This window comes from Monodelphis domestica, chromosome 6, assembly GCF_027887165.1.
Source record: "Monodelphis domestica isolate mMonDom1 chromosome 6, mMonDom1.pri, whole genome shotgun sequence".
NCBI lineage: Eukaryota > Metazoa > Chordata > Mammalia > Didelphimorphia > Didelphidae > Monodelphis > Monodelphis domestica.
In genome coordinates, this window is record NC_077232.1 from 303478358 (window position 1) to 303506356 (window position 27999).

Here is a 27999-nt window from a genome sequence, read left to right on the forward strand (position 1 = left end):
TATTCACTTGGGTCATTATTTTACTTCCTGTTGTTTTTTTGCAGCCAGGCCTGTTTGTGAAATCATAACTGGTTTTTAGAAGGTTCTTTGCTTACCTGAGTACTTTTGTGGCTAAAATATGAAACCTGGGTGCCTGTTTCCTTGAAATAATACTTTTATTCAAGCTGACTTTTTTCCCTCCCAGGGTTAAAGTAAGAACAGAATCTCAAGATCCCTCTTCTTCATGGAGATCTCTTATTCCAGTCATAAAGGTCAATGTGAGCACAGTAAGTAAAATATGCTATGCCTAATATAAAGCAAGTGTTAATAACTTGGGATTTTTATTTGTGATATTTACAACCACAGTTTTCACTTAGAAAATTACAGTAATTTCATGCAAGCAGTAAAGTGTGAACATGAGTTTTAAAATAGCTATTTTCAGCACAAATGTATCTGTTCTTAACTGCCAGATATTTGCAGATATTTAAGGTACTGTAATTTAATACTCCCCAACATCACCATATGACAGACAGGCAGGATCATTTGAATATAATATCACTGAAATTTGTTTTTCATTCCAAGATAATTTTCTTAGCTAATGAAAACCACTTAGACGTTTGGGTTTGCAAAGTCAATTGTTACAGATAAATCTGAGGAAGTATGATAAGAAGTTTGCTGCCAGATCAGACTTTGAACATTAATATTTAGACTTTTTTGTCTGTCTTTCTAGGGTCGTTTGGCATTTGGGAATCATTATCAACCACAGACTCTCTGTATTAACTTTGATGATGCTTTCTTAACGTACACTACAAAGCCACCATCCAGCCACCTTGACCAGTTTATGCACATCGTGAAGGGAAAACTAGAAAATGTTCGAGTCATGCTTGTCCCCAGTCCCCGCTATGTTGGTCTTCAAAATGATGAGTAAGAATCTTTTGAATATTTAGTTGGTACTTTTGGCCCAATGTCAGCTACACTCTGTCCAAGGATGGGAATTTCTCCTCTCTTGGCCAAGTACTCTTGGCAGGTTAGATGACTGTCGTGTTGGCTTAAAAGCTAGACTAGGTGACTCAGTGGGTTGTCAGGTCTTGAGAAGGGAGGTCCTGGGTTCAAGTCTGGCCTCAAATATATCCTAGCTGTGTGGCCCTAAGCAAGTCATTTGCTCTTTTGCCTTGGAACCAATGCACACTATTGAGTCTAATACAGAAGAGAAAGATCATTAAAAAAAAAACAAAAACACAAAAAAACATCCACCAAATGCTAGAGCAGCATTGCCCTGCTTTGCTGGGTTGCTGTGAGTGGTCTTACTGTTTTCCTGGGCCCCTACTTGACAGTGAAGATGCCTTTAGTCTAAGCAGGTGAAGAAATTGCCTTCATCCACTTTTCCCTCACATTTTCTCTCCTCACCATACCCCCAGTATCTCCTCATTTTGTCTCAGATGAACTCTGATTATAATAGAGTACTGATGTGTTTCTTGCCTTTCTTCACTACTCATTGAAATAGTCTTCTTAATAACGTACAGGTCTCATCACATGTCTCCAATACCTTCAGCCACTTTCCACTGCTCCAGTCTGGCTTCAGTAGACTTTCATTTCTTTATTTTACCAAAGAAACAACATTGGAAAAATGATGATAAAGGGAGAAGCAGTAAAGGCAAAATTGAATTTACTTTTAGGGAAAATATTCTAAATGAGCAAGTGACTGGCTACCTGACAGTTTCCAGCCTCTGTTGGCAAGATGCAATGTCTTTCCAGAAGGAATTCTTGCTTAAGAATGATTGAGACTTGATCTATTCCAGAGTCTCTAGCAACAGAGGGCTCGGTGCTCTGTTCACATGAATCCTTTTCACAGGTAATATGTTTCAGCCAAATGTATTTAGAATTATCAGCTCCTTGGCTTTTCTCATTCTCTACCACCTCCATACATTGGCACGTGCCATGCCCCATTTCTCTGCCTCTTTTGGGATCATCACCTTTTTTTTTTAAAGTTCAGTATGAATTCTACTTCTTTGACAAAACTTTTCCAACTTTTTCACACAAATGTCCTGAGATACTTTGTCAAATTCCTTGCTGAAATCTAGCTTATAAATCTACCTGTAATATTCCTCTGTCTATTGGTATGGCAACTCTTATCAAAAACCAAAATTAGTTGGGTGGTAGCATAAACTTTTCTTTTAGATACATGCTAGTTCTTTGCAATGATCCCTTCCTTTTCTACCTATTCACTAATCATCTCTTGACTTATATATTCTAGAATTTACCTTGGAGTCCAAATTAAGCTACTATTTGCTAAATCTCTTTTTCATCTTTTTAAAAAATCGAGACATTTACTGTTTTGTTTTGTTTTTTAGTCTTATGGTACCTCTTGTTTTCAAGGATCTTTTCATATATCACTGGCAGGGGCTCAGTTTTTCCAGTTACCTAGGCATATAATTCCTTCTGGACTAGATTCTTTAAATTCATTCATGAAGAGTACCTAGAAGGGCCCACTTAGTCTCTTTACTCAGCTTAGTCATCCTCTCCCTAGTAGCCATTTTGACCATTATAGGTCAGCATTTAAAAGCAGAATAAAAATTGAACAGTTCTACCAATTTCTATCACTTGCTACCTTTGTGACCTTGGGTAAATCTGTGGGTCTTGGTTGTCTCATCTATAAAATGAAAGGGTAGGACTAGATGATCTCTGAGGCTCCTTTCAACACTAAATCTTTGATTGTGTGACACTTTCTCTATTATCAATTATCAAGTATTCATCTACCTCAAGCAGCAGCCCTAGCTCTTTGTCCCCAATGCAGCTGAAATAAAAAACAAACCTCAATTTTTCTCATCCTTAGTAGTGTTCCTTGTTATATTCAGTGTTTAAAGTAGTTAGCTCTCTTGATACTCTTTTTTTTTAATTTTAAGTTTTTAATTTTTTTGTTTTGTTTTTTATTTTTTTTTTAATATTTTTCCATGTTTACATGATACATTTTCTTTCTTTCCCCCCTCCTGGAACCAACAAGCAATTCCACTGCGTTGTACAAATGTTATCACTTGATACCTATTTCCATATTATTCATTTTTGCAATAGAGCAGTCTTTTGAAACCAAAACCCCAAATCATGTACCCATATAAGCAAGTGATAATTCATATGTCTTTCTTCTGCATTTCTATTCCCATGGTTCTTTCTGAAATGAATAAAATAAAATAAAAACTCTTTCTTTTATCTGATTAACTTTAATGAAAGAAGAAAAACTAGAGTTTCTCCCAGCTGAAATTAACTTCACTAAAATTTGAATCTCATTAGATTCAAAGTTCCTCCTTCTCAGTGCAGGATTGGTCCTTATATATATATAGACCAAGCCCAGAAGTAGGATGGCATGGCCCCTCCCTAGCATGGGATTGGTCTAATTCAAGACCAATCCCATGCTAGGAAATAGGGGGTGTGGCTCTTCTCCCCCCTGCGCCCCCCCCCCCCCCCCCAGCACAGGATCAGTTCATTCAATACCAATCCTGATGCAGTTCCCCTGACCACAACACTTAAAAACCCACATTCCCGGCTTTGATCTTTTGGGAGACCAGTCTCCCCAATGGATCATAACAATAAAGATACATACATTCTTGCAAGGGGAAAATACAACAAACTGGGGATAATGAAACAGAAGGGAAACAAGAACAAAATCATTTAGGAGGCAGTCCCCTTTGCCCAACAAATACATATAAAACAAATATATTTTAACAAAACAAATGAATTTCACAAAACAAATGCATTTAACCTCCCAAAGTTCAATTCTGAACATCTGGTTTGCTCAGGATCTCCTGGAGCAGTGTGCGGTCTCCACAGGTATCTCCATAGCATCTTCCACAGGGAGTTTAGTCTCTGGATTCCAGGAGGCAGCAAATTTCTTACCCTTAAAATTACTTAAACTTTTCATATAAAATAAAAACACATTACCCCATGAGGAGATATAAAGAAACATTGAAATTACACAGGGAAACATGGCTGAGGTATGAGATATATGAATCATTGCCAAATAAAATGATCAAAAAACATCACAGAAATTCCAAATGTTATATGAAAAAGAAATTCCTAAATAAGTAAAAATAAAATCACAACAGGTCCTTGAATGATGGCCCAGTTAAAGTGATTTATGTCTTATGAGTCCGTAGCAGTAATCATGCCCTCACGCACTTAGCAGCCAGAACCACAGTCAACTGCCACAGCATGAAAGATAGAAAAAGGACTAGATTTTTAGCAGCAAATAGGAAATAGCATTCCCTGGTCAGATCTTTCATCGTCTCTCAGATTTAGGGGAGCCAGAATAGCCAATTGTTAGGTACTTGATAGAAAGTATTTCACAAGGAGTGTAATACAAGGAGTCCTGTGTCTTAACATATGTCAAGCACAGCACTACAACCTTGAGTCTCACACACAGTTCAAGGCCTTTCATATTGGTGCAAAATTTCATCAGTCCTACCTGTATTGGTTTCTTTTTGACCTGTGTGCTCTTTTGGCACTATTCAGCTTAAGTCCGTGCTTCTTTGGCACTGTGCAGGTGAGGTCTGTACTCCTTTTTGATCCCGTTTCCTTGATTCAGACATATTTACAAAGCAAAGTCCCATAATAGTTAAAATACCAGTGCAGGCAGTTACATTTAGGACTAGTGAGCATTCTAAACCTCCACTAGTGTAAAATCAAAAAAATTCTCTTGTAATATTGATGACATGTACATCATAAAACTCAACTTGCTAATGCAATTATAAAAAAGTGTTCTAAAAATCAAAATTATTTATCTTATGATCATTGACAATGAAATATATATATGTGTGTGTGTATATATGTATATATACATGTGTGTATATATATGTATATATACATAGGTATATATACATATATATATATATATTACAATCAGTGTCACTCAAGGCAAGGTAGAATATAAATGTTTCTTACCCAAGAAATTAGATCCATTTCTTTTTTAACTTAGTCATGATCCACAGTGTGAGTGCAAGTGATTTTTATACAATAATAGATTTATAAAACAATAGACAATGGGTAAGACATGTTCAAAGAAAGATATCAAATCTCAAAATTCACAATACATCACCTCATCAAAAGGTTACAAGTTTTGTCCAACTAGTTCATGGACTTTTACAAGAGTATTTGCTCAAGGTCAAATATAGGATGGTACAAATAAAAAAACAAAATATACATCCAATAGCAAAAATTACAATAGCTGAAAATGCAGAGTATCAGCAACATATATATATGTATATATATATGTACTTAAAAAACAGAATGAAATCTCAAAGCAAACAATTACTCCAATATAATAGGATCAATACAATTACTCATCATCCATAGAAAATGCTCTCTTTATATGGGAGCAATATTATAAATTAACCAATACAAACAGTTTAAATATGGAGCCATAAATTTTCCCTTCAAAAGATTTATGTCAATCATAAAGTAATGTCTGTTTTAAACATACAGAGACTGTATTTATTGTAAAGGCTCTAAATACTATAAGTCCTTTTAAGGTGCTTTTTGCAACTCAAGTTCACAACTCAAAAATACATATTTGCAAAATTGGGTTAACTTTAATAATGATCCAAATTAATGTTTTCTAGTGATTTGGATATTTCATTATGCTTATTAGCCAGTGCTTAACTTTCTAAGAGAATCTTTTCAATCTCTTATATATTCTTTGAATTTTTTGTTGGAAGACAAATATTCCTTTTTAATTTCTGGCTTTAAGACATAAAGGTACCCTCTGATTCCAGTACCCTAATCCCCTTTCACACCTTCATAAATATCTTTGGTTTTTGGTGTGTTTTAGGGATTTCCTTGGCCTCCCCTAGGCTGAGGGGCAGTCTCACCCTGAGTATACTGTGGACGAGCCCCACTTTGGATATATTGTTGTTGCTGGTATGAGTTATCGTTTGTCTGATTTGGATTTGGATGTGGAGTATTATTGCCATAATTGTTAGGATTTCTAAAGATATTATTATTTCTGAAATTATTATTTCTAAAATTATTATTCCTGAAATTACTATTCTGAATTCCTATAATTCATCATTATGTGACCCCTTTTTGCACAGAAGTGGCATATTAATGATTGATGTGTGGATTCTTGCAAAGGGGCAATGGCCATTCCTTGACCTCCTTTCTCAATCAAGTTTTTCTGTTAAGGTTTTTATTTTTTTCTTAATTCTGATACCAAATCATTTATTTTCTCATTTTTTTTCATAGTTTTTAGAAACATACACTGCAACCCTGCACAATTCCTCAAGGTCTTTGGGCAATTAGTTTTGAAATAGTCTTGGATCACTTTGGAGCAATTGTTCACACATTGTCTCCTTATTTGCCATACATTCCTTTCTCTAGCGAGGTCATGGTCTATACACCTTCCTCCTAGTTCAATTAGTCTTTCCATAAATTGGGAGGGTGACTCCTCTTCCAGTTGTTTAAGGTTTTCATATTTGGTCCGTGTGCCTGGCCTACTGGAGCATTTTCACATTGCCTTTAGCAGTGCCTCCCTGGCAAGGCATAGCTGCAAATATTCGTCATCATCATTTATATTCCATTTTAGATCATGTTCTGGCCAATGAACTGCATTCCTTTCTCTAGCTCTATCAACAGTGGAACTAATTTTGCCTTTCTCCCATTCAGTCAGAAAGGCCTGGAGCAAGTTTTGTACATCCTGTAAGCAGGATCATGTATTTGGAATATGTTAACCACGGTTTTGATGACAACAATTGATTTGTCTTTGAATAAGGGGATATTTTGTTTGAATTTTTTAATGTCTTGGGAAGTAAAAGGTGTGTGATACCTTAAGGTCACCACATTTTTGTCCATAATATGGGCACTTCCTTTAAGGGAAAAAGGCCTTCATATGTTTCATTTGGGGTCCTAGTCTTCTTTGTGAATGTTTGCATCAATACCAAGAAAGTAAGAGGAGTGGGGAAGGTAGATGGAAGGAGAGGATATGGGTCTGGGGATGGGCAGGGTTGTGGCCTGGTAGAAGGGGCATGAGATGGTGGGGCACTGGGAGAAGGAGCAGGGGAGGACCGGGTGGCCAGGAGCTGTATGAGCCATGAGAAGAGAAATTCCATCTGAGGTACAAGTAGAGAAGGATTTTCCCTCTGAGGTATAGGTGGAGATGCTTCTTCTACCTGAGACAGAGGTAGAGAGGTATTGAAATAAAAATCCATCTAGATGGATGGGAGATAAAAAAAACCTCACCTAGGAACCTCCCCAGGGCCAATAAAGCACAATCCTTGCAATTATAAAAGCCAAGTTTGTTAAGGGTAGGGAAATTATCATTTCCTAAATCTACACAGCTATAGCTCCTCCCACCAATCTATGCTCCCTCATCATGGGGTTTGCTCTTCTGATCTTCTCAAGCCCTTTCTATAGCTTCCTGCTCTTATCTAAGATCCCCAAAGCTATCTGACTATAAACTAACCTAATTAATATATATTAGCAAAAAGATGAAGAGGAAGGGTTATAAAAAGGCAACTTCCTAAGACTAGCAAAGGAAATCAGTCTGAATCCTTAAGTTTATCAAAAACCCTAGGGGACAAATGACTGTCCATCAAGGTTGCCAACATAGTGTGCAATGTTATGCTTTATTTTAGAACTAGAACAGAACAGAACAAACAAAACAAAAGAAAATGGCAAGTGCTGGTGGAAAACCTCCCCTAGGCTGGAAATTGAAGGTTGCATGGGGGTGGGGGAGAGTTTGAAAAAAATTCATGTGAGTGTGTGGAGGGGTGGAACAGGGGCTTTTGTGCTAGGGGGTGGGGGAAGGAATTTATACCTTACCTGCTTCTGAAGAACCCTCAACAGGGATTATGGTGGCAGGCAAGCAAAGGCTTCAGGCTGGACAGGGATCAGGAAGGAGCAGGAGCAGGGAGCCCAGGGATTGCCTGCCTGAGAGGGATGAAATTGGTGGGGGGGTAATGGCGGTTTGGCCAAACCCCTGATTGGAGAGGCTAGCCAGGTGGGCAAGACTGTAAGAGAGAGAGAGAGAGCAATACCGGATTTGGAGTGCTCTGAGGAGAGCAAGGAGGAGGAAAAGTTGGAGAAGTATGGATAGGAAGGTAGCAGGAAAGCGAGGAGAGGGGGGATCAATTGGAGGATTTGGTGGAAAAGAGACTGGCTCAGCAAGGGGTCTGCTGGTAGGAAAAAGAGCTATGATGGAGGAGGTGGGGAGAGGGCAGCTGGAGAAAGGAGGCCAGGAGAAAATGGCCGGAAAAGAGCACTGAGAAGGTGGGGGGGGGTGTCCCTGGAGGAGCTGGAAAGCTCAGCTAGCAGGAGGTCTGAAGTTAGGTTTGATGGAGAAAGGAGGGAGAGAGAAAGAGATAAATCAGCCAGAGAGACTAGGCTGGAGGAGGGGAAAGGATGGAAGAAAGAAAGAGATCAGCCAGATGGCAAAGGAGCTCCATGATGGCTCTCAGCAGGGGGCCCCCAGATGAGTTGGCAGAGAAAAGAAAAACTTAGCCCTGCAGGGAATCTGGAGGGAAGGAGGAGGTGGTGGAAGAGGTAGATAGAGAATGAGAGGGATAAGGGATAAAAGGGAGTAGATGGAGTGGAAGCTGGGTAGTGGCTTCCCATGTTTTGTGGGGGCAGGAAGGGCAAGAAGCCCGGGAGACTTGGGAAAGGTTTCTGCTTACCTTAGAGGTTAGGTTCTGGGGTCCCTTCGTAGGTTGCCAAATAAACTGAATAAAATAAAAACTTTATCTGATTAATGAAAGAAGAAAAACTGGAGTTTCCTCCAGGCTGAAATTAATTAAGTCCACTAAACTTTGAATCTCCTTAGACTCAAAGTCCCCCCTCCTAGGCATGGGATTGGTCTCTATAAAGACCAATACCGCCTGGAAGTGGGAGGGGAGTGGCCAATCCCACTCCAGGAAATAAGGGGAAGGGACCCCTAAGACATGTTGGGGGATGCAGTTCCTCTGGCCACAATACTTTAAAACCCACATTTCTCTTGATATGGATAGCATTCTTTTTCTTAAGTCCCTTGGATTGTCTTGTATCATTGTATTGCTATTAATAGCAAATTCTATTACATTTGATCATTCCACAATGTTTCACTTTCTGCATACAGTGTGCTCCTGGTTCTGCTCATTTCACTCTGCATCAGTTCATGGAGGTTCTTCCAGTTCATACAGAAATCCTCCAGTTTTAATATTCTTCTTATAAGACTGTGTAATATTTTTATTTGGATATTTTACCTTACTTGCTTCTATTTCCTATAAATACCTTTTAAAAAATAAGTTGGCTCATCAGTTGGTTGTTGATGTCTCTGTGATTACACAGTGTACAGTGGTCTTTTTAGATAATTTCTTCCACCTAATTCCTACCCCCACATTGCAATTTTAAGGTGGTCTTTTTAGGTGGGATTAATGTAATCTTCCTCCTCCTGCTTTGCTATCCTTTGCCTAAAATCTGGGCAATAGTTAGGGGCAAGAACATTTGTGGAAAGTCCAATAATCAGTCCACTTCATCCTTGTACTAAGAACAGCCATATTGGCTCCTCCATTGATTGACTTGGCCTCTCAACCCTCAGGTAGCCAAATAGGACATAGTTTAGCTGTTGAAGAAGTTAAGTGGTTATCTCACTCTCTAAATTACATTTTCTCTCACACTTCTATTAGAATTTCTTAAGAAGCTAACCTTTTTAAAACAGATCCTTAGTCAATGAGATTCTCAGTAATATGAACCATCTTTACTTTTTCTCACATCTTTCTAACCTCGAGTTGTGTTGTTGAAGTAGTCAGGATCTTTTCTAGATATAGCTCTGTCTCTGATTCTATGATTTTGCTGCTTTGTTAGGGGTACTGATTGACCTCTTTAATTCTCTTTAAGTAATAATTGACCTCTGTAATCATAATTTTCAGCCTCAATTAATTGCCAATATCATTGTAGCAATAAATCATTTTTCAAGGCATATATCTTTCAACCCTTCAGATATCTTCTTTTTGAAACTGTTTTAACTTTGAAGTTAACAGAAAATTAATTCTTTCTTTTTACAAAGGATTTCATGTTTTGTACCTTTCCTTCCCTTTTGTTAGGCCACCAAGATTAATGGGAGAAGGTTTTGTCGTGATGCAATCCAACGATGTTGACATTTACTACTATATGGATGAACCAGGTAGATTGTTATGTCTGAAAAAAATGAGAAAGATTTGGGCTGGTGTGGGGGCGGATGGAGAGATATCTAGTGCTGTGGCTTCAATAGTTTATTGTTCTAGGGAATTCCTGGTGATTGACTCCAATGCAGGCTTTTATTGAGTTGATACGGCCACTGTAGTGCAGCTTAGATTGGAGGCTTAGACAGTTGTTTTGGTCTTAAAGCTTTAGTGATTTGTGCATTTCTGGCTTCTGTATGTACTAGAGGCAGGACTTGAATAAAAGTCTGCCTGGCTGTGAGCATCAATTCCGAAATGTGCTCATAGAGAAGACTTTCATATGTAATTTAAGAATTTTATGTATATTGTTATTTATTTTCTATAAAAATTGAAAAAAGGGTCTGTTTTTAAGAATGTCAAAATCTATAATCTAGTCAACAAAAGGCTAAATAGCTGGCCCTTTGAGGTTTGATTAAATGTCTTCTCATTAACAGATTAAAAAAGAATATACATACAGAAATTTCTTCTAAATACTTTCCCATTGGTATGCCAAAGTGCCTTGACAGTTTTTGTGACTTGGATTTTGTTGAAATGAGTGTGCATGGAAAGTGAAGCTGTTCAATTTAGGAATAAATTTTAGAAAAATCTGCCATTTTGCCAGCCTTGAGCCTAAAAGGCTTGCAAGTTTCCTGATAAACTTCCATACAAAAGTGTTATTTTTAATATTTTGATTTCAAGATTTCCAAAATTCCAGGCTAAAGGATATTAGACCAATCATTTCCGTATTTAAAATTTCTAAGTACTTATCAGTGGGAGAAAAAAAACCTTTCTTGATTGTTCTAAGTAACTTCTTTTTTATTGTATGCTGCAACATAGGCCTGGTCCCAGAAGAAACTGAGGAAACTATCGAAGGAGAAATGAGCAGTGAGGATAGTAAATTACAAGATTTGCCTCCATGTTGGGGATTGGATATAGTTTGTGGTAAAGGAACGGATTTCAATTATGGACCCTGGGCTGACCGGCAGAGGTACTTGAACCAAACATGGCCAGGGTTCATTTAATTTTTTTTGTTGTTATATTTTATATTTTTTAATCAGCAAGAATCTGCCCCATGCAGGCCCCCTCCCCCCTTTTGGACCCTCAGCTTTTTCAGGTCCCTTTGATATATTGTCTTCCCCAGGAGAGCATATGGTCTTTGAGTACGATTCCCTTTCTTTGGCTATATTTGTAACCCATTGGTTAGTAAGTGCTTCTTGACCTGACCTCGCTTTCAGAGGCCCTTGGTATATGGAGAAAGTCAGACCTAGTGACTGAACCATTGCCACTGATAGCTGTTCCCCCAGAACTGCTATTTTCTCACCCTTGGTCCATTGTCATTCAAAGCTTTTTAACTTTGTTGAAAGGCATTAAGAGTCCCTTCTTTAGATCTCCATGAACATGAACTAGAATTTGGCATAAATCCTCTAAACAGTTGACAATTCATTCCATAGAAGCTGGGCGTAAAATTGCACTCTGGCTTTCTCTGATCTTCCTCAGTATTTTCTATATGCTTTGGACAAATCTTGTACCATGAGGATATTTAATGTTTTTTTATAATGCAACTTGGAAATAAAGTGCAAGGGAGCATGTTCAAGTGTTCTGGCTTGGCAAATTTGGAGCCCTCTGGGCTACTCTTTGCATTTTTGACAGGAGTCTTTTCCACACTGGTTTATCTCATCCCATACATGGCTTGTCGGCTCTCTGATAAACATTTTTTGTTTTCTGTCAATGTAAACATTTAAAGGAAAGAGTCATTAGGGCTAATGGGAAGGGTTAATATGATACCATGGGCATGTCATGAACATTCTTTCAGTTGTCTAATAGATTAATGGGTTGTGCACCATTTTGAGAAGTTAAGGAATTTGTCAGATTTTACCCCATGTGCAATTTCTTTTCATCTGAATAATAACTTATTACTCCTTTTATTTTATAGAGACTGTTTATGGAAGTTTTTTTTCCCACCTGATTATCAAGTTATGAAAATTTCTGAAATTGCTCAGCCAGGGAAACCAAGGCAAATCCTTGCTTTTGAGTTGCGGATGAATATCATTGCAGATGCCACGATTGATTTGTTGTTCACAAAAAATAGGGTAAATAATGGAATGACATCTAGTAATATTTATGTTTTGTATGAAAATTATTTTGTGAAATGTTTCATTGTAACTACCAACAGTATTTGACAAAAGACTCCATTTTCATTTGTACGTTTTCAGATTGTTCCACAATCTGAGAATGCATGTTTCTTCTTCTCTATATATAAAAAGAAAAAAAAGAGAGAAGGGCAAGGGTTAGGCAAAAAGGGTTAAGCAACTTACCAAGGATCATGCAGTTAGGACTTGCCTGAGGTCAGAATTGAACCTAGGGCCTTTTGATTCCAGGCCTGGCATTCTATCTACTGTGCCACCTACCTGCCTCCTCTCCATGTATTTTATGAAATAATTGACTGAAAAGGATGAAATGTCGTGGATTATGGATTTCTCTTCAGTTTACTTAGACATGTTTGGAGTTTAATCTTTATTTTTTTCAGAATTTCTCATAGATCTATTATAAATTTGCATTTTTGGCACCTTGTAATAAGCCTTTATTTGAACTTACTTTCTTATTCAGATATCTGCTTTCCTGCATGATTCCGAACTTTTAAAAACTTGAGACTTTGTTATAAATAATGTTTTATTCACCACCACCCCCTTTTTTGGTAGGAAACAAATGCTGTACACGTGAATGTAGGAGCTGGGTCATATTTAGAAATCAACATTCCTATGATAGTAGGAGAAAATGGTAAGCTGAGATTTTATTTTTTATCTTTAAAATGGTATATAAATAATAGTAATAATAATTTTTACTCTACAGTGTTCATTGAAGGAATTTTCCATTTTAGGCCTTCAAGGGATTTTATTAGTAATATCAGAGTAGTTATAAGTATTTTGACACTGTTGAGTATCTCCTTCTTCTGGATACTTGATCTTTCCTTGCTTTTTGTTACCTTGCCGTGTTCTGCTGATTGTTCTTTTCTCAGTCTTTTTTGCTTAATTATTATCATTATAACAGGATGTTTCCTGAAGTTCTGTCCTAGCCCTTTTTCTCTTTACATAATTTCTTGATGACTTCATCACCTTCCTTAGATTCAATTATTAAATCTTTTCACATCCTAATCTGTGTCCTGAGTTCCAGCCCTACATTGCAGTCTGTTGCACATTTTCATTTTGCATGTCTGTAGTAGAACTCATCATCTTCATCCCTAAGCCTGACCCTTCTTAAAGTTCCTATTTGTGTGGAGTCACTGACGTTTGCAGCCTCCATTCTTTATTTGTTCTTCTCTCCCCATCATATAGAATCAGTTATCAGCTTGGGTTTTCCAATTCAGCAGTGGCTCTCCCTCCTGACCTGTCTTTTCCTTTTAGGACCATGACTCTAGGCCTTCATGACATGAATTATGGCAGTAGCCTCCTCATTGTATTCACCCCTTCTAGTGTTGTTGCTTCTCTTCAACTGCCAAAATAATCTTTAAACATGGGAGTTTTGTTGGTTGTGTAGAACTCCCTGTTCAAGACTCTGCTGCAGCTCCTCATTGCCTTTGGGATTAAATACAAACTCTTCCTCTGGGTATTAACCTCTTTCATAGTTTGGCTCTTGGCCTACCTTTCCAGGATTCTGTTCCATGACTACTTCTCTCACATTATAGATTCCACCCAGGCTGCCCTTCTATCTCTTACCTCTTACTTCATCTTGGCATACATGTCATCTTGAAGCTGCACCCATCCCTTCATGCCCTAACCTGTTTCCTTTCTGCTCTCTGCCACATAGAATACTTTGAATGTCTCTCTGCGCTTGGGATGTACCCGCCCAGTAGGATAGATGCTCCTTTAGGCACGATTGTTGTCTCTCTCTATTGGATCTAGCACATGGCCTTGTGCTTTCTAAGGACTTTGTGAATGGAATCGAAGCTCCCGAGTGCTAGCAGGGTTGTAGTAGGTTTTAAATCCTTAGTTATCCCTTAGTACTAGGACAATCTTAAGAAGTAGGCTATTGAAGAGTTGTAAATTAGTATATGAACAAGCATAAAGAATTCTTAAACATTATTTTATTAATAAATCACTTTATATATGTTAAAATTTAAAGCCAAGCTTACCTTTGTTAGTAAGTTGTACACTTGAGGAAGCCCAACTTTCAGGCAGGCCACCAGAGCACCTTTCTAATATTGTATTCTGTTTTATATTATTGAATAATGTCTAAATTAGCTTTAATTCTGTCTGAGCTAATATTCTCTCTCCCGATTTTTAAATATTTGAAGTCTGTAATAATTTATACATTGGAAGTCTCTGTATTAATTCTTTTCTTTTATTAAATTTGACTAGATTTCAGACTCTTTGCTTTTCATTGCCTTCCTTTTACTGCATTTATTTATTTTATTTTTAAAAAACCCTTATCTTCCATCTTGGAGTCAATACTGTGTATTGGCTCCAAGGCAGAAAAGTGGTAAGGGCTAGGCAATGGGGGTTAAGTGACTTGCCTAGGATCACATAGCTGGGAAGTGTCTGAGGTCAGATTTGAACCCAGGACCTCCCGTCTTTAGGCCTGACTCTCAATCAACTGAGCTACCCAGCTACCCCCTACTGCATTTATTTTAAGAAAAATATTAATGGAATTGAGCTTTGTTATGAAGATGAAGGAGTCCTGTGGGTGCTCTCTTGATTGGTGTCGAAAGCCAGTTTTGGGAATCTAGCCGAAGCTAGTGGAAAGTTTGTATTTTGAAGTTGGGTTTTCTTTGAAGAGGTTCTGACTTCCAAGGCCCTTTTGTATTGGTTAGCCCACATACATAGGGTACAGTTATTAGGACAGTGAAATTTACATGTAAGAGAATGAGTTTTCTTTTTGGCCATTTGAGTTTAAGAAGCCTTCAGGAGGGCTAGTGTGAGATACTTTGGAAGCAGTCATTGATGCATGACTAGAACTCATGGGACAGATTAGGACTGTATGTGTGTATCTGGGAATCAGTCTGCCCAGAAATGACACTTAAGACCAAAGAATATGTTGAGGCAGATCACCAACTGAGATAGCATGGAGGAAAAAAAAAGAAAAGGGTCAGGAATAGTTTCAGAGGACCCATAGGTTGTGGAGCATGACTTGGATCCGACAGAGGTGGGTCACATTATTTACCTTCTTCAGAGTAGCCCTCATTATAGACTTTCCTTTATCTCCACATTTAATATTCTCAGTTTGATGCTTTACAGTATGCTAAGATAAAATAGTACTGCCAAGGGATGACTTGACTTCTTGTTAATTATTTTCTTCCATCTAATAGGTTATACCCCTGCAATTAAAGGACAACTTTTACATGTTGATGCTACCAGCAGTATGCAATACCGGACCCTTTTAGAAGCAGAAATGTTAGCAGTAAGTCCTTAGTACATGATAGTGTGCATGCATGGGTGATATACAGATTTGGTTTAGAGCAGGAGGCATTAACCATGTATCGTGGACTCCTTTGACCGTCTGGTGAAGCCATTGGATCCCTTCCCTTTGCAAAATTATGGTTTTAAATGCATAAAATAAAATACATGTTGGGGGATGCTGGGTAGCTCAGTGGGTTGAGAGCCAGGCCTAGAGACGGGAGGTCCTGGGTTCAAATCTGGCATCAGATACTTTCCAGCTGTGTGACCCTGGGCAAGTCACTTGACCCCCATTGCCTAGCCCTTACCACTCTTCTGCCTTGGAGCCAATACACAGTATTGACTCCAAGATGGAAGGTAAGGGTTTAAAAATAAATAAATAAAATAAAACACATGTGATTTCAGGGGAGGAAACCAATTATACTGAAATACAGTTATCAAAATATTTTTTAAAGCAAGTTCCTGGACCCTAGTTTATCAGGAAAGCAATAATCATTTATTAAAGATTATTGTTTGCCAGGATCTGTGCTAAGCACTCAATACTCAACCTAGAGGTACCAGCCAAAAATAGAGTTCCTGCCCTCAAGGTGCTTATATTCTAATGGAGGGAGATAATACATAAAAGAGAGGTGAAAAGCTGGAGGGGGAGATATGAGGAGAGGTGAAAGGAGAAATAATATTGAAGTCAAGAGGCCTGGCTAAGAAGGGAACAAAGCTTAACCAGCCTGCACCTGAACCCAAAATGGTGGCCTTGAATGCATTGGCTTGGCAAAGGGATTTCCAGTGTAAGAAGGATCCAGAGTGCTTGTGGGAAAATCATCTGGGATGGGGAGGACAAGGCTTTTAAGAATTTCTGTTATTTCTAGATTCAGGGAATGTAACTAGAGGGCCACTGTTTGTCCTTACATCCTTAGGCCCTATTCCTAGGTATAAGAAAATGGAATCCCAGTATCCTGGTTCATCATGACCATGGAGCTACTTGTAACTGCGACAGAACATAGATTGTCACTTGAGGACCATTAATGTTCTTGTTTTTTTAACTTATAATGATTATAGTTGTTTCTTTTGATAACCAGACTAAACCCTAAGGTGATAATGAAATAAGCTTTTTGAGTAAAATCTTCCTTATTATGTTTTTTCTGGTTTAAAAAATGAATATAATTTTTTTTATTTTATAAATAAAATATAAAAATATAAAAAATATATAAATAAAAATATAAAAAATAAAAAAGTCTTCTGAGAGACTTAATTCAGGCAAATGTTTTCAAGAAAACAGTATCACTAGGGATTACATTCACTAAATCACAAATCAGCAACCCAAGGAAAGGAAAGAAAGTTTAAAATAAAAGCAATGGTATAGCTTTAGTAGCACTAAATAGGTAAAATACTGCTTGCACAAAGGGCAAGGCTGTCATGTCAGAGCCAAATATTTAGAGTTGGGTCTATTATAAATTTATCTTGTACCCATCATTGGCAGCTCTTGTGGACAGATGGAGATATTGGAGAGCAGACCCTCGCACTCAGGGGTAGGCAGCTTTTTGTTCTTGTAGGGCTCTCATCCTTTGGCAGTTAACTTAGCCTGCTGTGAGGCACACAGAAAGATTTATAGCCACTGTGACCATGTCGAATAGAAGCCTAAAGTGCCCAGGGTGCTCGGAGGTGTCTGTTACTCTGATGATTTATTTGCTCTGCCTTCATCCGTCCTAGAGGGGAGTGAGATCTGGGGAGGAAGCCAAGACCCTTGTCTACCTTTCCAGCCAACTTGCCCTTTGTACTTGGCAAATGTTGGAGCTTGTGTTCTCAAGTGTTGTGAGTGCACTATGACTCCATATTAGCAATTAGTAACGAGGATCATTAAGCTCCCCAAAGAAAATCAGGGAACAAGTACTGACCTTCAGCCACAGAAAACCCAAACCACTAGAGGTGCCTTATGTTCAGCTCAGCAGGAAAATATGTTTTAATTACTCACCATTATACATGATTGGCTTTTCATTTCTGATGCTATTAACACATGTCACATTTTAAGTGCTTCTTTGTTTCACAGTTCCATGTCAATGCCAGTTATCCCCGAATATGGAACATGCCCCAGACATGGCAGTGTGAGCTGGAAGTTTATAAGGCAACCTATCACTTCATCTTTGCCCAGAAAAACTTCTTTACAGGTATGAACTCTAAAGAGGGAGGATGACATTCAGTGGGTTTTGTTTGACATGCTAGATGTTTTGGCATTTTTTTGCTTTTGCTTTTAACTTCTTGCTCTTACTCCAAAAAAAAAAAGAGGCTTTTAAAGATATTTCTCTTAACCCAAAATAAAAGCAATGGTATAGCTTTAGTTGGTCCTTTGTTTCAATAAGAGAGTGTGTGTGCATCTCAGAGAGAGAGAGAGAGAGAGAGAGATTCTGTTTCATTGAGAAAACCTTTATTTAAGTGTCTACTGTGTACTAGCACTATGCTGAGCACTGGAAATACAAATGTGAAAAAAGAACAACAGGCCCAGCCCTCAAAGAGCTAAAATTTGATGGGAGAAGACACATAAAAGGATGCTACCAGCAAAGGGGTGTGGTGGGAAAGTCAGAGAAGTCCCAAAGGAGAGAAATGAGGAGCTGCTTGACCTGAACTCTCTCCTTAAATGGAGGTTTTAGAGTCCATGCCTCCAATCTAGGGGCAGAAGGTGGTGAAAAGGAGCCCTAAAGCTGATGGGATCTTGTACTGTGATGCAAGTTTTCCCCAGTAATGAGCTCCTTTTGTCCTGGTGGAAAAGTTGGTTCATCAATGAGAGGAGTTCTGTCAGTCAGGAAGAGAAGTGCCCACACCCAGATGGGAAAAGTCAGGCCATTTTCCATCTCATTAATTTAGGTATTCACTTGGAGTCTTTGGTAGTTTGATCCAATGTATTATGGAATGTGAACCCCTGGGTTAAATGTCACAAAACAGTCTAGATCTAAGGAAACCGTTTGGATTATCTATTTTTATACTTGATTATTTGAGTTCCTCTTCCATTCTTTTAACTTGAATAATTGAGTTGATTCTTTATGGAGAAAAATGCTTTCTTTATTTACCTTTATTTCTATTTTTCCTTATTTATCTTGATATATTTATTTTTCCAAGTGCTTTATAAAGGTTCATTACCAAGGTTCATAGTACCATAGTATTTTTAAAAACTATAAAATGGGAATATTTTTTTAATTTATTCTATACTGTTACAGAATTTAACCAAAGCAAAAACTCTTTTTTTTTATCTCAGGTAGAACTTTTTCAGAGTACAAAATGTACAGGCTTAGAATTCTAGTGAAACCTAAGAACACTTTGAATGTGGGCAAGAATCCATGTCTGTTTGTTATGAATAATGATTTTTTTAGTCCAAAGGAAGCCAAGTTGGCCTGAGTGAAAACCAATAAGTCATTTTGCTTATTTGTATTGCCTATTGGGGCTAGTCTGGATCTACTCTTCATCCATTTATGTGCTAGTGTAGTTTACTTTCTATTAAATAGTTTCTGAACTAAATTTAGGAGTTAGGAGTGTTAGGAAAACTATCCTAGTGATATCACCAATGCCAAATCATTAAACTTAGTAGAATTATGTACAGTTTAAGTCAAATCTTAGTGTGGGAAATGAGGGATGCTAAGTGATTACCATGTGCCAAAATGAGACGTCATTAATGAGATTAAAAGAATGAAATTTAAGAAGGTAGAGGTGGAAATCTACAGTAGAATATGGCTATTGCAGCCTTAGGGTTTTAGTTGTCATAAAATAAATGAGCAGTCATCTGAGATAATGTTAAATGAATAAATATATTTTATTTTAGAATAAGAAGAAATAAAATCATTGTAATCTTAGATTTGAAACTTGCACTTTTTCATTTGAGGAAAAAGGTGTCTGTCAAGGAAATAGTAACTATTAAGGCTTATTAACATTTTCATTTTCAAGAAAATATTTACAGTTCATCTTTAGATTTTAAGTTTATCACCCTAATGGAAAATGCTTATAGCAGAGTTCGTGCCCGGACATCTGATGGAATGAACAGTATATATTCATAAAAGTATGCTACTTTTTAGAACATATATGGGAGATAGGAGTTGGGGTAGAATTAGTGAAGTGATTCATAATCCAACAACCCATTGCTGTAATGCAATATAATGCAAAGATGTTGATGTAAATTGATTGGAAAGAAAATAGTTCAGTCATCATTTTAGGACTGAGTTAATTCTTTGTCATCAAAGTCAGTTAATCAGCTTTGAAAACAGCAGTACTGGATAAGTCTTCAACACTGTTGTTATGTCTTATAACAATTCAGTGAAATCCATCGCACATTTATTAAATACTTTGTTTCATTTCATTGGTGAAACAACTTCTGGTTTCTGTAAATCTTCATGAAGACTTTTAGTATAGTTATGTAACTTGTATTTGTGGAAATTGTCTCCCACCTCCGACCCTTCTTCTGCACTGCAGTAGACTGTTAAGTGGTAGATACTGGGAGGCAGCAATTAAAGCAAAGTAGTTCTTGCCCTAGAAGAGCCTCACATGTTTGTGGGCATGCAGATGGATATGTAAAAGAGATAGAAAGTAATTTTGGAGAGATGTCACTGGCAACTGTGGGTAGGGGACATCAGAAAAAACTTGAGACAGACGGTAATACGTGAGATGTGGCCTGGTAAGGAGAGAACACCTTATTGAGCATGGATGGCCAAGGTAAAGATAAAGAGATAAGAGGTATAGGACAATGCATGAGGAACAGGACTATGTATGAGAAAAAGACTTATAGAGAGTTAAAGGGATAGAGCAGAATCTATTATGCTTCAGCTAAAATAGAAAAGGAGCAGAGGTGCAAATATCTCAGACTAATTAAAATAAAAAATAGGCCTTACCAAGAAATAATTTGGGAAACTAAATTTTGCTAAATGGTACCATAAACAAAAGATTATTATTACTATTGAGAACACACACACACACACACACACACACACACACATTTGGTGTATATGTTTATACACCAAATGTATCACATTTAAATACTTGAAGGAAAACTGAAATGAGTTACAAGAAGAAATACAGTAAAACTGTTATAGTGGGGGAATCTTAATTTACCATTCTTAGACCTAGATAATCATAAAAAACCAGAAAGAAGTTATGGAGATGAATAGAATTTTAGAAAAGTTAAAGAGATCTCTGGAGAATATTGGATGGTAATAGAAATGAATATTTTTTAGGGTTAGGTACATGGCACCTTCACAAAACTTGGCTAGGTAAAGGACACAAATGTAGAAAAGCGGGGGCAGCTGGGTAGCTCAGTGGATTGAGAGCCAGGCCTAGAGATGGGAGGTCCTAGGTTCAAATCTGGCCTCAGACACTTCTTAGCTGTGTGACCCAGGGAAAGTCACTTAACCCCTTTTGCCTAGTTCTTACCACTCTTCTGCCTCGGAACCAATATACAGTATTGATTCCAAGACAGAAGGTAAGGGTTTAAAAAAATGTAGAAAACCAGAAATATTAAATAAACCCTTTGGGAACCTTAATGCAATAAAAATTACATTAAATAAAGGACAATGGGGTATAGAAAATATATATAGAAAAATATTAAAAGTTGATCATGATAATTATGGTAAATAATTTAATCCTCAATAAGTTTAGTCAAAGAACAAATCATAGAAATAATAATTTCATGAAAAAATTCACAACAGTAAGACAACATACTAAAATTTGTGGGATGCAGCCAAAGCAGTACTTAGGGGGAAATTTATCTCCTGCTGCTAGCATCAGTAAAAGAGAGAAAGAACAGTTCACTGAATTGAACATGCAACTAAAAAAAACTAGAACAAATTTAAAACATCAATTAAGAATAAAAATAGAAATCCTGGAACTTAAAGGAGAGATGAATGACATTTTAAAAATTAGGATTTTTCAATAAAACTGTTTTTTTATGAAAAAGCCAAAAAATACATGCATTTGATAATTTAATTTTTAAAAAGAAAGAAGAAAACCAAATTATCAGTATCAAAAATGAAAGTATGAAATCACAGCCTGTGAAGATGATTTTTAAGTAATCATTAGAAGTTGTTTTGCTTAATTATATGCCAGTAAAACTGACAATCTAAATGAAATGGATGAATATTTACAAAAATATGAATTGCCCAAATTAGCAGAAGAAATAAAATACTTAAATAGCTGCATCTTCAAAAAAGAAAGTGAACAAGCCATCAATGAACTAAGGGGGAAAACTCCCCAGGATCAGATGGATTCACAGGTGATATGGGTAAGGATACAACAAAAGATCCCAAGAAGGATAGTATATGGGTAAAAAATTAAGATTGGACTAAATATAAGAGAATGTGGACTTCAAATTATATATATATATATATATGTATCTCCAGTCAAATGACTTTTTAGTAGCTTTATTTACAAAATAGAAGGAAAGGTTAAGTAGAGAAATGAGAAAGAGGGTAGAGAATATATCTATTCTACCACACTAGATAATTACTCCAACCCAGTTCAAACCAGGCAGGGCTCATTAACCCTCCATTGGAGGACCCTCAGCCAGAGGGCCATTTAGCTGGAGGACCTCGTAGTGAATAACCATGCAGCCTCCTTTGGTAATTAGTTTCTCCAGAAGTCAGGAAAGGAGTCAGTCTTTTCACTCACCCATGTGGTAGTCTGAAGGGGAAAATCCAAGAGCTGTCTTACCAAATGTAGTTCAAGTGCCAGAGTCCCACCTCCTCCATGATCCAGATTCAGGACAAAGAAGACTCCTCACAGGAAGTTTTTTGCCACTTTTTAAAGACCCTTCTTTGTGTCACTTTCTGTGCCTTCCCTCACTTTATGAGGACCAATTGCTGTCTATAACTTTGCTTAGGACTGCCCAGAGGACAGTCAGTCGTTTCTGAGTTGTCATCTACTTTTTTATTTTATTTTTTTTATTTTAATTTTTAATTTCAAACATTGTTCCTTGGTTACAAAAATCATTTTCTTTTCCTCCCTCCCCTTTCCCCACCCCTCCCATAGCCGACACACAGTTTGACTGGGTATCACCTGTGTTCTTGATCAGAACCTCTTTCCATGTTGTTGGTATTTGCAATAGGATGTTCATTTTGAGTCTATTTCCCCATTCATATCCCCTTCGACCCATGTCATTAAGCAGTAGTTTTTTATTAGTGTTTTTACTCCCAGTTTTTCCTCTGGATGTGGACAGTGTTTTTTCTCCTGTACCCCTTTGCGTTGTTCAGGATCGATGCATTACCACCAATGGAGGAGTCTATTACCTTCGATTATACCACTGTGTTTCAGTCTCTATGTACAATGTTCTCCTGGTTCTGCTCCTCTCACTCTGCATCACTTCTTGGAGGTTGTTCCAATCCCCATGGAATTCTTCCACTTTATTATACTTTAGCATGTGGGTTGCAGACCTCTCCCACTTAGGAGTTAAGTAGGGTGTATATGCTTCTAGTGATTAAATTTAAAGGTAGGTGAGGGGAGAGTTAATCCAATCTTCACAATAGTTAGACATGGAGGAAGAAGACCAAGACTAAGCAATGTCATGAAAGTTCAGGAGAAAAAGTACAGGAGAGGAGGATGGCCCAAGTAAGGGAAGCAGAGGAAACAAGCATGAACCTCTTTTTATAAGAGTTTAGCTAAGAAAAAGAGGAGGGAGTTAGGGCCATCACTTAAATGGGTGGGCAGTAAGAGTTTTGTAAAGGGCTATTTTGATTCACAGGAAGCCCTGGGAGTTTGTAGCCAACAATAAAGGAAGACTAGAAGAGACTGGTGATTGGGAATGCGGGTATGATTGTTTGAATAATCTGTGAGGGAAAAGATGAGAGAAAGAATATATGTTGAGGAGCTATCCTTGTAGAAAAGGGTGACATCTCTTCAATTTGGAATAAAAATTTTATAGAATAAGGAGCAGAGTCAAGGAATTCTTCAACATAGAAAATGAGAGAAGAGGATGCTTACAGCAGAGAGCCTCTCAGGGAAGTGTGAGGGAAATGAGGTCCCAACTGTGAGGATGCATTGAGGGGGTGGCAGGGTTTCATGGAAGGCAAGAGTAGGTTGCACTGTAGGGAGTAAGATAGAGAATCAAGAAAGAGTCCGAGGATTGCGGAGCATGGCAGTGCCCCTTCCAAAGCTTCAGATGACAGCCTATCTATACTTTTTCATCCCTTCAAACTCTTGTCCACCATGCTTGGTAAATGCTCTATAGGGAGTTCTACCTTGTGTTTTCTAATCATAAAAAGACATTGGTAACAAAGTGATTTCTTTTACAAGCATTATAGCAGTTGCATTTGGTATACAAAATTATGGTATTTTCTTCCCCTCTTCCATGTTCAAATAATCGCAGAAAATTAATAGATTAGACACTTTGTAATTTAGGTATGAGGGAATGCCTGCTTTCACCAATTATTTCATTATTGAATTATATTAAATGAGTCCAAAGGGACTCCAGATTGACCTAAAGATAGATTCTTAATAAATACTGTAAGGAGCCTCAGGAGTAATAGATAGGAAGAAGTTATTAGCTGTTCTGGGAATAAGTAACTAGTTTGAAATGAACACAATGAAGGAAACAAAGGAAAGAATACCAATAATATGAAATGTGCTAGCTCCAGCTGTATTTTATAGATCATTATGATTTAATTATAGATTCCGATTACATGCTATAGAATCAATTTAAATATGTCTATGGAATCTTTTTAATCACTTTTTAAACAAAATCCTTATCTTCCATCTTAGAATTAAAACTAAATATTGGTTCCAAGGCAGAACAATAAGGGTTAGGCGATGGGGATTAAGTGACCTAACCAGGGGCACCCAACTAGGAAGTGTCTGAGGCCATATTTGAACCCAGGACCTCTGACCTCCAGGCCTGGTTCTCTATCCACTGAGCCACTTAGCTTCCCCCTTTTTCAGAACAGTAATCAAGAAAAAAACACTTCCATGTTTAAGATCTTTTGTTGTTTCTGTATCCAGAAATAAGGAAAATTACATTGTTGTTTTTGTGGTGAGGAAAAGTAAAGAACAGATGTTCATAGAAATTGTTTTTTTTAACTCATTTCTCACAGCAAGTATGGTTAGTATTTTGCCTATTTACCATAGGAGGAAATGGCCTTTAAGAGGCAAATGCCTTGCTGATGAGCATCTGCAACTTCTCTTTACTCCAGCATTCTTCCCACCACTGCCAATCAAATGAACACTACTATAATTCTTTTTTTATCTTCTGAGCACACTTTGCCATGTTATTGATTCTTTAACATGGACTTGCCTATGGATATAGTGCTTAGAGCTTCAAGAAGAACATTTGGAGTATAATGTGAGGTTGTATAACCTCTGTGGTAAAGACATTATATTCCAAAAGTAATGGGGAGTTCCTTTCTTTCCTAGACCAACAACAAAACTCTTTTAAAAAATAATTGCCTTACTGGAAAATGTGATCTGGCTATGGGGAAGTGTGTCTCAAAGGTAAGGATGTGGAAACATGTAGGCACATTATGTTAATTATTTAAAGGTCTAAGTCTGAAGACTCATCATTTTTTGTTAGAAATTCATTTATTTGCGAGAGTTTTATTCTTTGGTCTTCTAAAACTTAAATAACATTTTCTTTTTTTAAATCATTTTAGATTTAATTCAAGATTGGTCTAGTGATAGCGCCCCTGATATTTTTTCATTTGTTCCATATACATGGAATTTTAAAGTTATGTTTCATCAATTTGAGATGATTTGGGCAGCAAATCAGCACAATTGGATTGACTGTTCTACCAAACAACAAGAAAATGGTGAGAAATTTTTAAAATAAAATTTAAGTACTCTTCCCATTAAAAAACACAAATGCAAGGAAAATTAGTCTTGCTCCTTATTTCATGGGTACTGGAATAAAATCTTTGTGTGTTTTATACTGTGATTGATAAAACTGTCTAATTTGTTGGATTAAGCATTTTTGTCTTGAATTTAATTTTTTTTGAGAATTTGCATTAGGAAAGCTTTTAATTGAACAGTATTGAATTCAATTTATAAAATAAATTCTCTTCTCTTGTAGTTTATCTGGCAGCCTGTGGGGAAACATTAAACCTTGATTTTTCTTTGCCTTTTACTGACTTTGTTCCAACTACGTGCAATACCAGATTTACTTTAAGGGTATGTATTATTAAGTACATGATTTACTGAAAAGGCACTAATAATTAGGGACTCGCCTTCCTGTTGTTCACCCTAACCTTGTGTAGGGCTTCAAGAAGTAGGGGCCAGCCATAGCGCTAACACCTGAGAGCTTCAACTTTCTTCCCTATAAAATGGGGAATTGATATTTAGACTCCCTCACTGGGTATTTGTGGGGAAAGGATTAAGCAAACCTGAAAGTATTAGAGAACAGTGAGTTGCTGCTGTTTTTGTCCTGTTTTTGTCTCATTTCTTTTCCTCGGATTAGTCTACGGCTTTTGTGTTAGCCTGGTTTTCATCATTTATTTGTAAAAGTTCAACATTATCTTCTGCTTCTTACTGAGCTGCTTGCTTTCTGGGAAACCTTCCGAACTCCAGATTCCTGAGGTGAAGCAAGCTAAGGGTGGACATTAGGAGCTTGGGGGATCAAGAAAAGTTTTGTATAGAATTTGACTGCTAAGCAGAACCTTTAAGGAAACAAAGACTTCTCAGAAGTCAAGGTGAGGTGCGAATGCACTGTGAGCGTCTGGACAGCCTATTCAGAGATTCGTGGTTAGGATTTGGAAGGTCCTGTATGGGAACTAGAAAGGAGATCAAATTAGGTAGACTATAGAGTGTAGGAAGGGCAGTGAGGTGGCATAAGGAGGGACCTGGGCTAGAGGCTTTCTGAACTCCAAAGAAGAGCTTTTGTTTGATCCTAGAGGCAATAGAGAGCCATTGAAGCTTACCAAGGGAAGCAGTGGCCTAGTCAGATTTGAGCTTTCAGAAAACTGCTTTGCTGGCTTTGTGATGGATGACAAAGGTAGTACAGAGGCAGGGGGACAATTAGAAGGCTCTTGTATTAGTTCAAACAAGAGGTGATAAGAGATAATGTGGAAACAAACAACCAGATTGAGGAGTAGATTGGATATGCAGAGTAAATGAGGAGTCAAGATAAATGCCAAGGTTGTAAACCAAAGTGACTAGAAGGCTAGAGGTACTTCCAACAGAAATGAGGAAGTTCAGGTGAGGAATGGGTTTGGGGAGAAAGAAAATGAGTTCTCTGTTGGACGTACTGAATTTTGAGATGTCTGTGGGACATCCAGTGTGATCAAGTAGTTGCCAGTGCATAACTGCAGTTCAGGGTAGAGACTTGGTATTAGATTTATGTACCTGAAGAGAGATGGCACTCGCCCCCAGAGAAACTGATGAGATCACCAAATGAGAATGTGTGAAGAGGGAATAGAGAAGAGCTCAAGACAGAGCCTTCAAGGTGTTCCCAGAGTTAGGAGGTATAAGGATAGTGAAGGGAGATGAGTCAACCCAGGGAGGAGGAGAACCAAGCCCAACCTGGGTCATTAAAACTGGGGAGATTATCCAGGAGGAGATGATGAGCAACAGCATGAGACGCTTCAGAAACGTGGAGAAGGATGAGCATTGATGAAAAACCATTGAATTGGGAATGAAGAGATTAGCTACAACAAGCATTTATTAAGCATCTGCTGTGTGCTGAGTGCTGGGAATACAAAGGGAAGCAAAAAATGGTCCCTGATCTCAGGGAGCTCCCAGTCTAATGGTCATTAATGACTTTGGAGAGAGCAACTTCAACTGAGTGAGGAGGTTGGAAGCCAGAATGATAGGAGGAAATTGAGAAGCAGCATGAACGTGTAGTCTGCTTTTTTTAGGAGTTTGACTGTGAAAGCTGGTGGGTATTTTAGACCACATATCCTTGACAGGTATTTTTTAAGTATAGGGGAGATTTGGGCATCTTTGTTTATCTATTTTTAGGCTATATGGAGAGATTGAACATTAGAGAGAGTGGGGATGGAAAGGGGCAGTCTGCTGGTGAAGAGGTAGAGTACATCCATGGTATATGTGGAGGCTTTGGCACCGTTGTGTGGAGACTGGCTATCTCAACATGAGAGACCAGATTAAAGCATCAGAAGATGGAGGGTCCCTATAAGAGGGTTTTGAGATAGATGGAAAGGGAGATGAGTTCTTTTCAAGTAATCTCCTTATTGTTGGTCTTTTTTATGAATTTAAAAATTTTGGATATTTAATTTTATGGTTTCTCTTGTGTGTAAGAGGGTTTCTGAGCCATAATGATTTTGTATTAGTCTCATATTTCACTGCCAGATTGACTGTTTTCTGGTAATTAATTTAAAATGTTAATTTAGGGAGAAGATGTCGATCTTCATTTATTTCTACCAGATTGCCACCCAAGCAAATACTCATTATTCTTGTTGGTGAAAAATTGTCACCCAAATAAAATTACTCCGGAGAATTGTATTCCTGCTGAATGTCAGAGTGGCCAGAAAACAGTGAAGCCAAAATGGCGTAACATCACCCAAGAAAAG

General features: G+C 37.6%; 1 protein-coding gene across 3 annotated transcripts in view; it reads left to right on the forward strand.

Annotated features, from left to right (window-relative positions):
- The window catches only part of BLTP1 (bridge-like lipid transfer protein family member 1), a 219349-nt gene that overhangs the window by 71805 nt on the left and 119545 nt on the right, over window positions 1-27999 (forward strand). For all 3 annotated transcript variants that reach the window (XM_056803506.1, XM_056803508.1, XM_056803507.1), the window contains exons 8-18: window positions 185-266; window positions 710-903; window positions 10041-10120; window positions 10974-11124; window positions 12070-12226; window positions 12836-12914; window positions 15439-15530; window positions 17571-17688; window positions 25132-25287; window positions 25548-25645; window positions 27820-27998. In XM_056803506.1, the coding sequence (XP_056659484.1) occupies window positions 185-266; window positions 710-903; window positions 10041-10120; window positions 10974-11124; window positions 12070-12226; window positions 12836-12914; window positions 15439-15530; window positions 17571-17688; window positions 25132-25287; window positions 25548-25645; window positions 27820-27998 (1386 nt within the window). The remainder of the gene's footprint in view (window positions 1-184; window positions 267-709; window positions 904-10040; window positions 10121-10973; window positions 11125-12069; window positions 12227-12835; window positions 12915-15438; window positions 15531-17570; window positions 17689-25131; window positions 25288-25547; window positions 25646-27819; window position 27999) is intronic.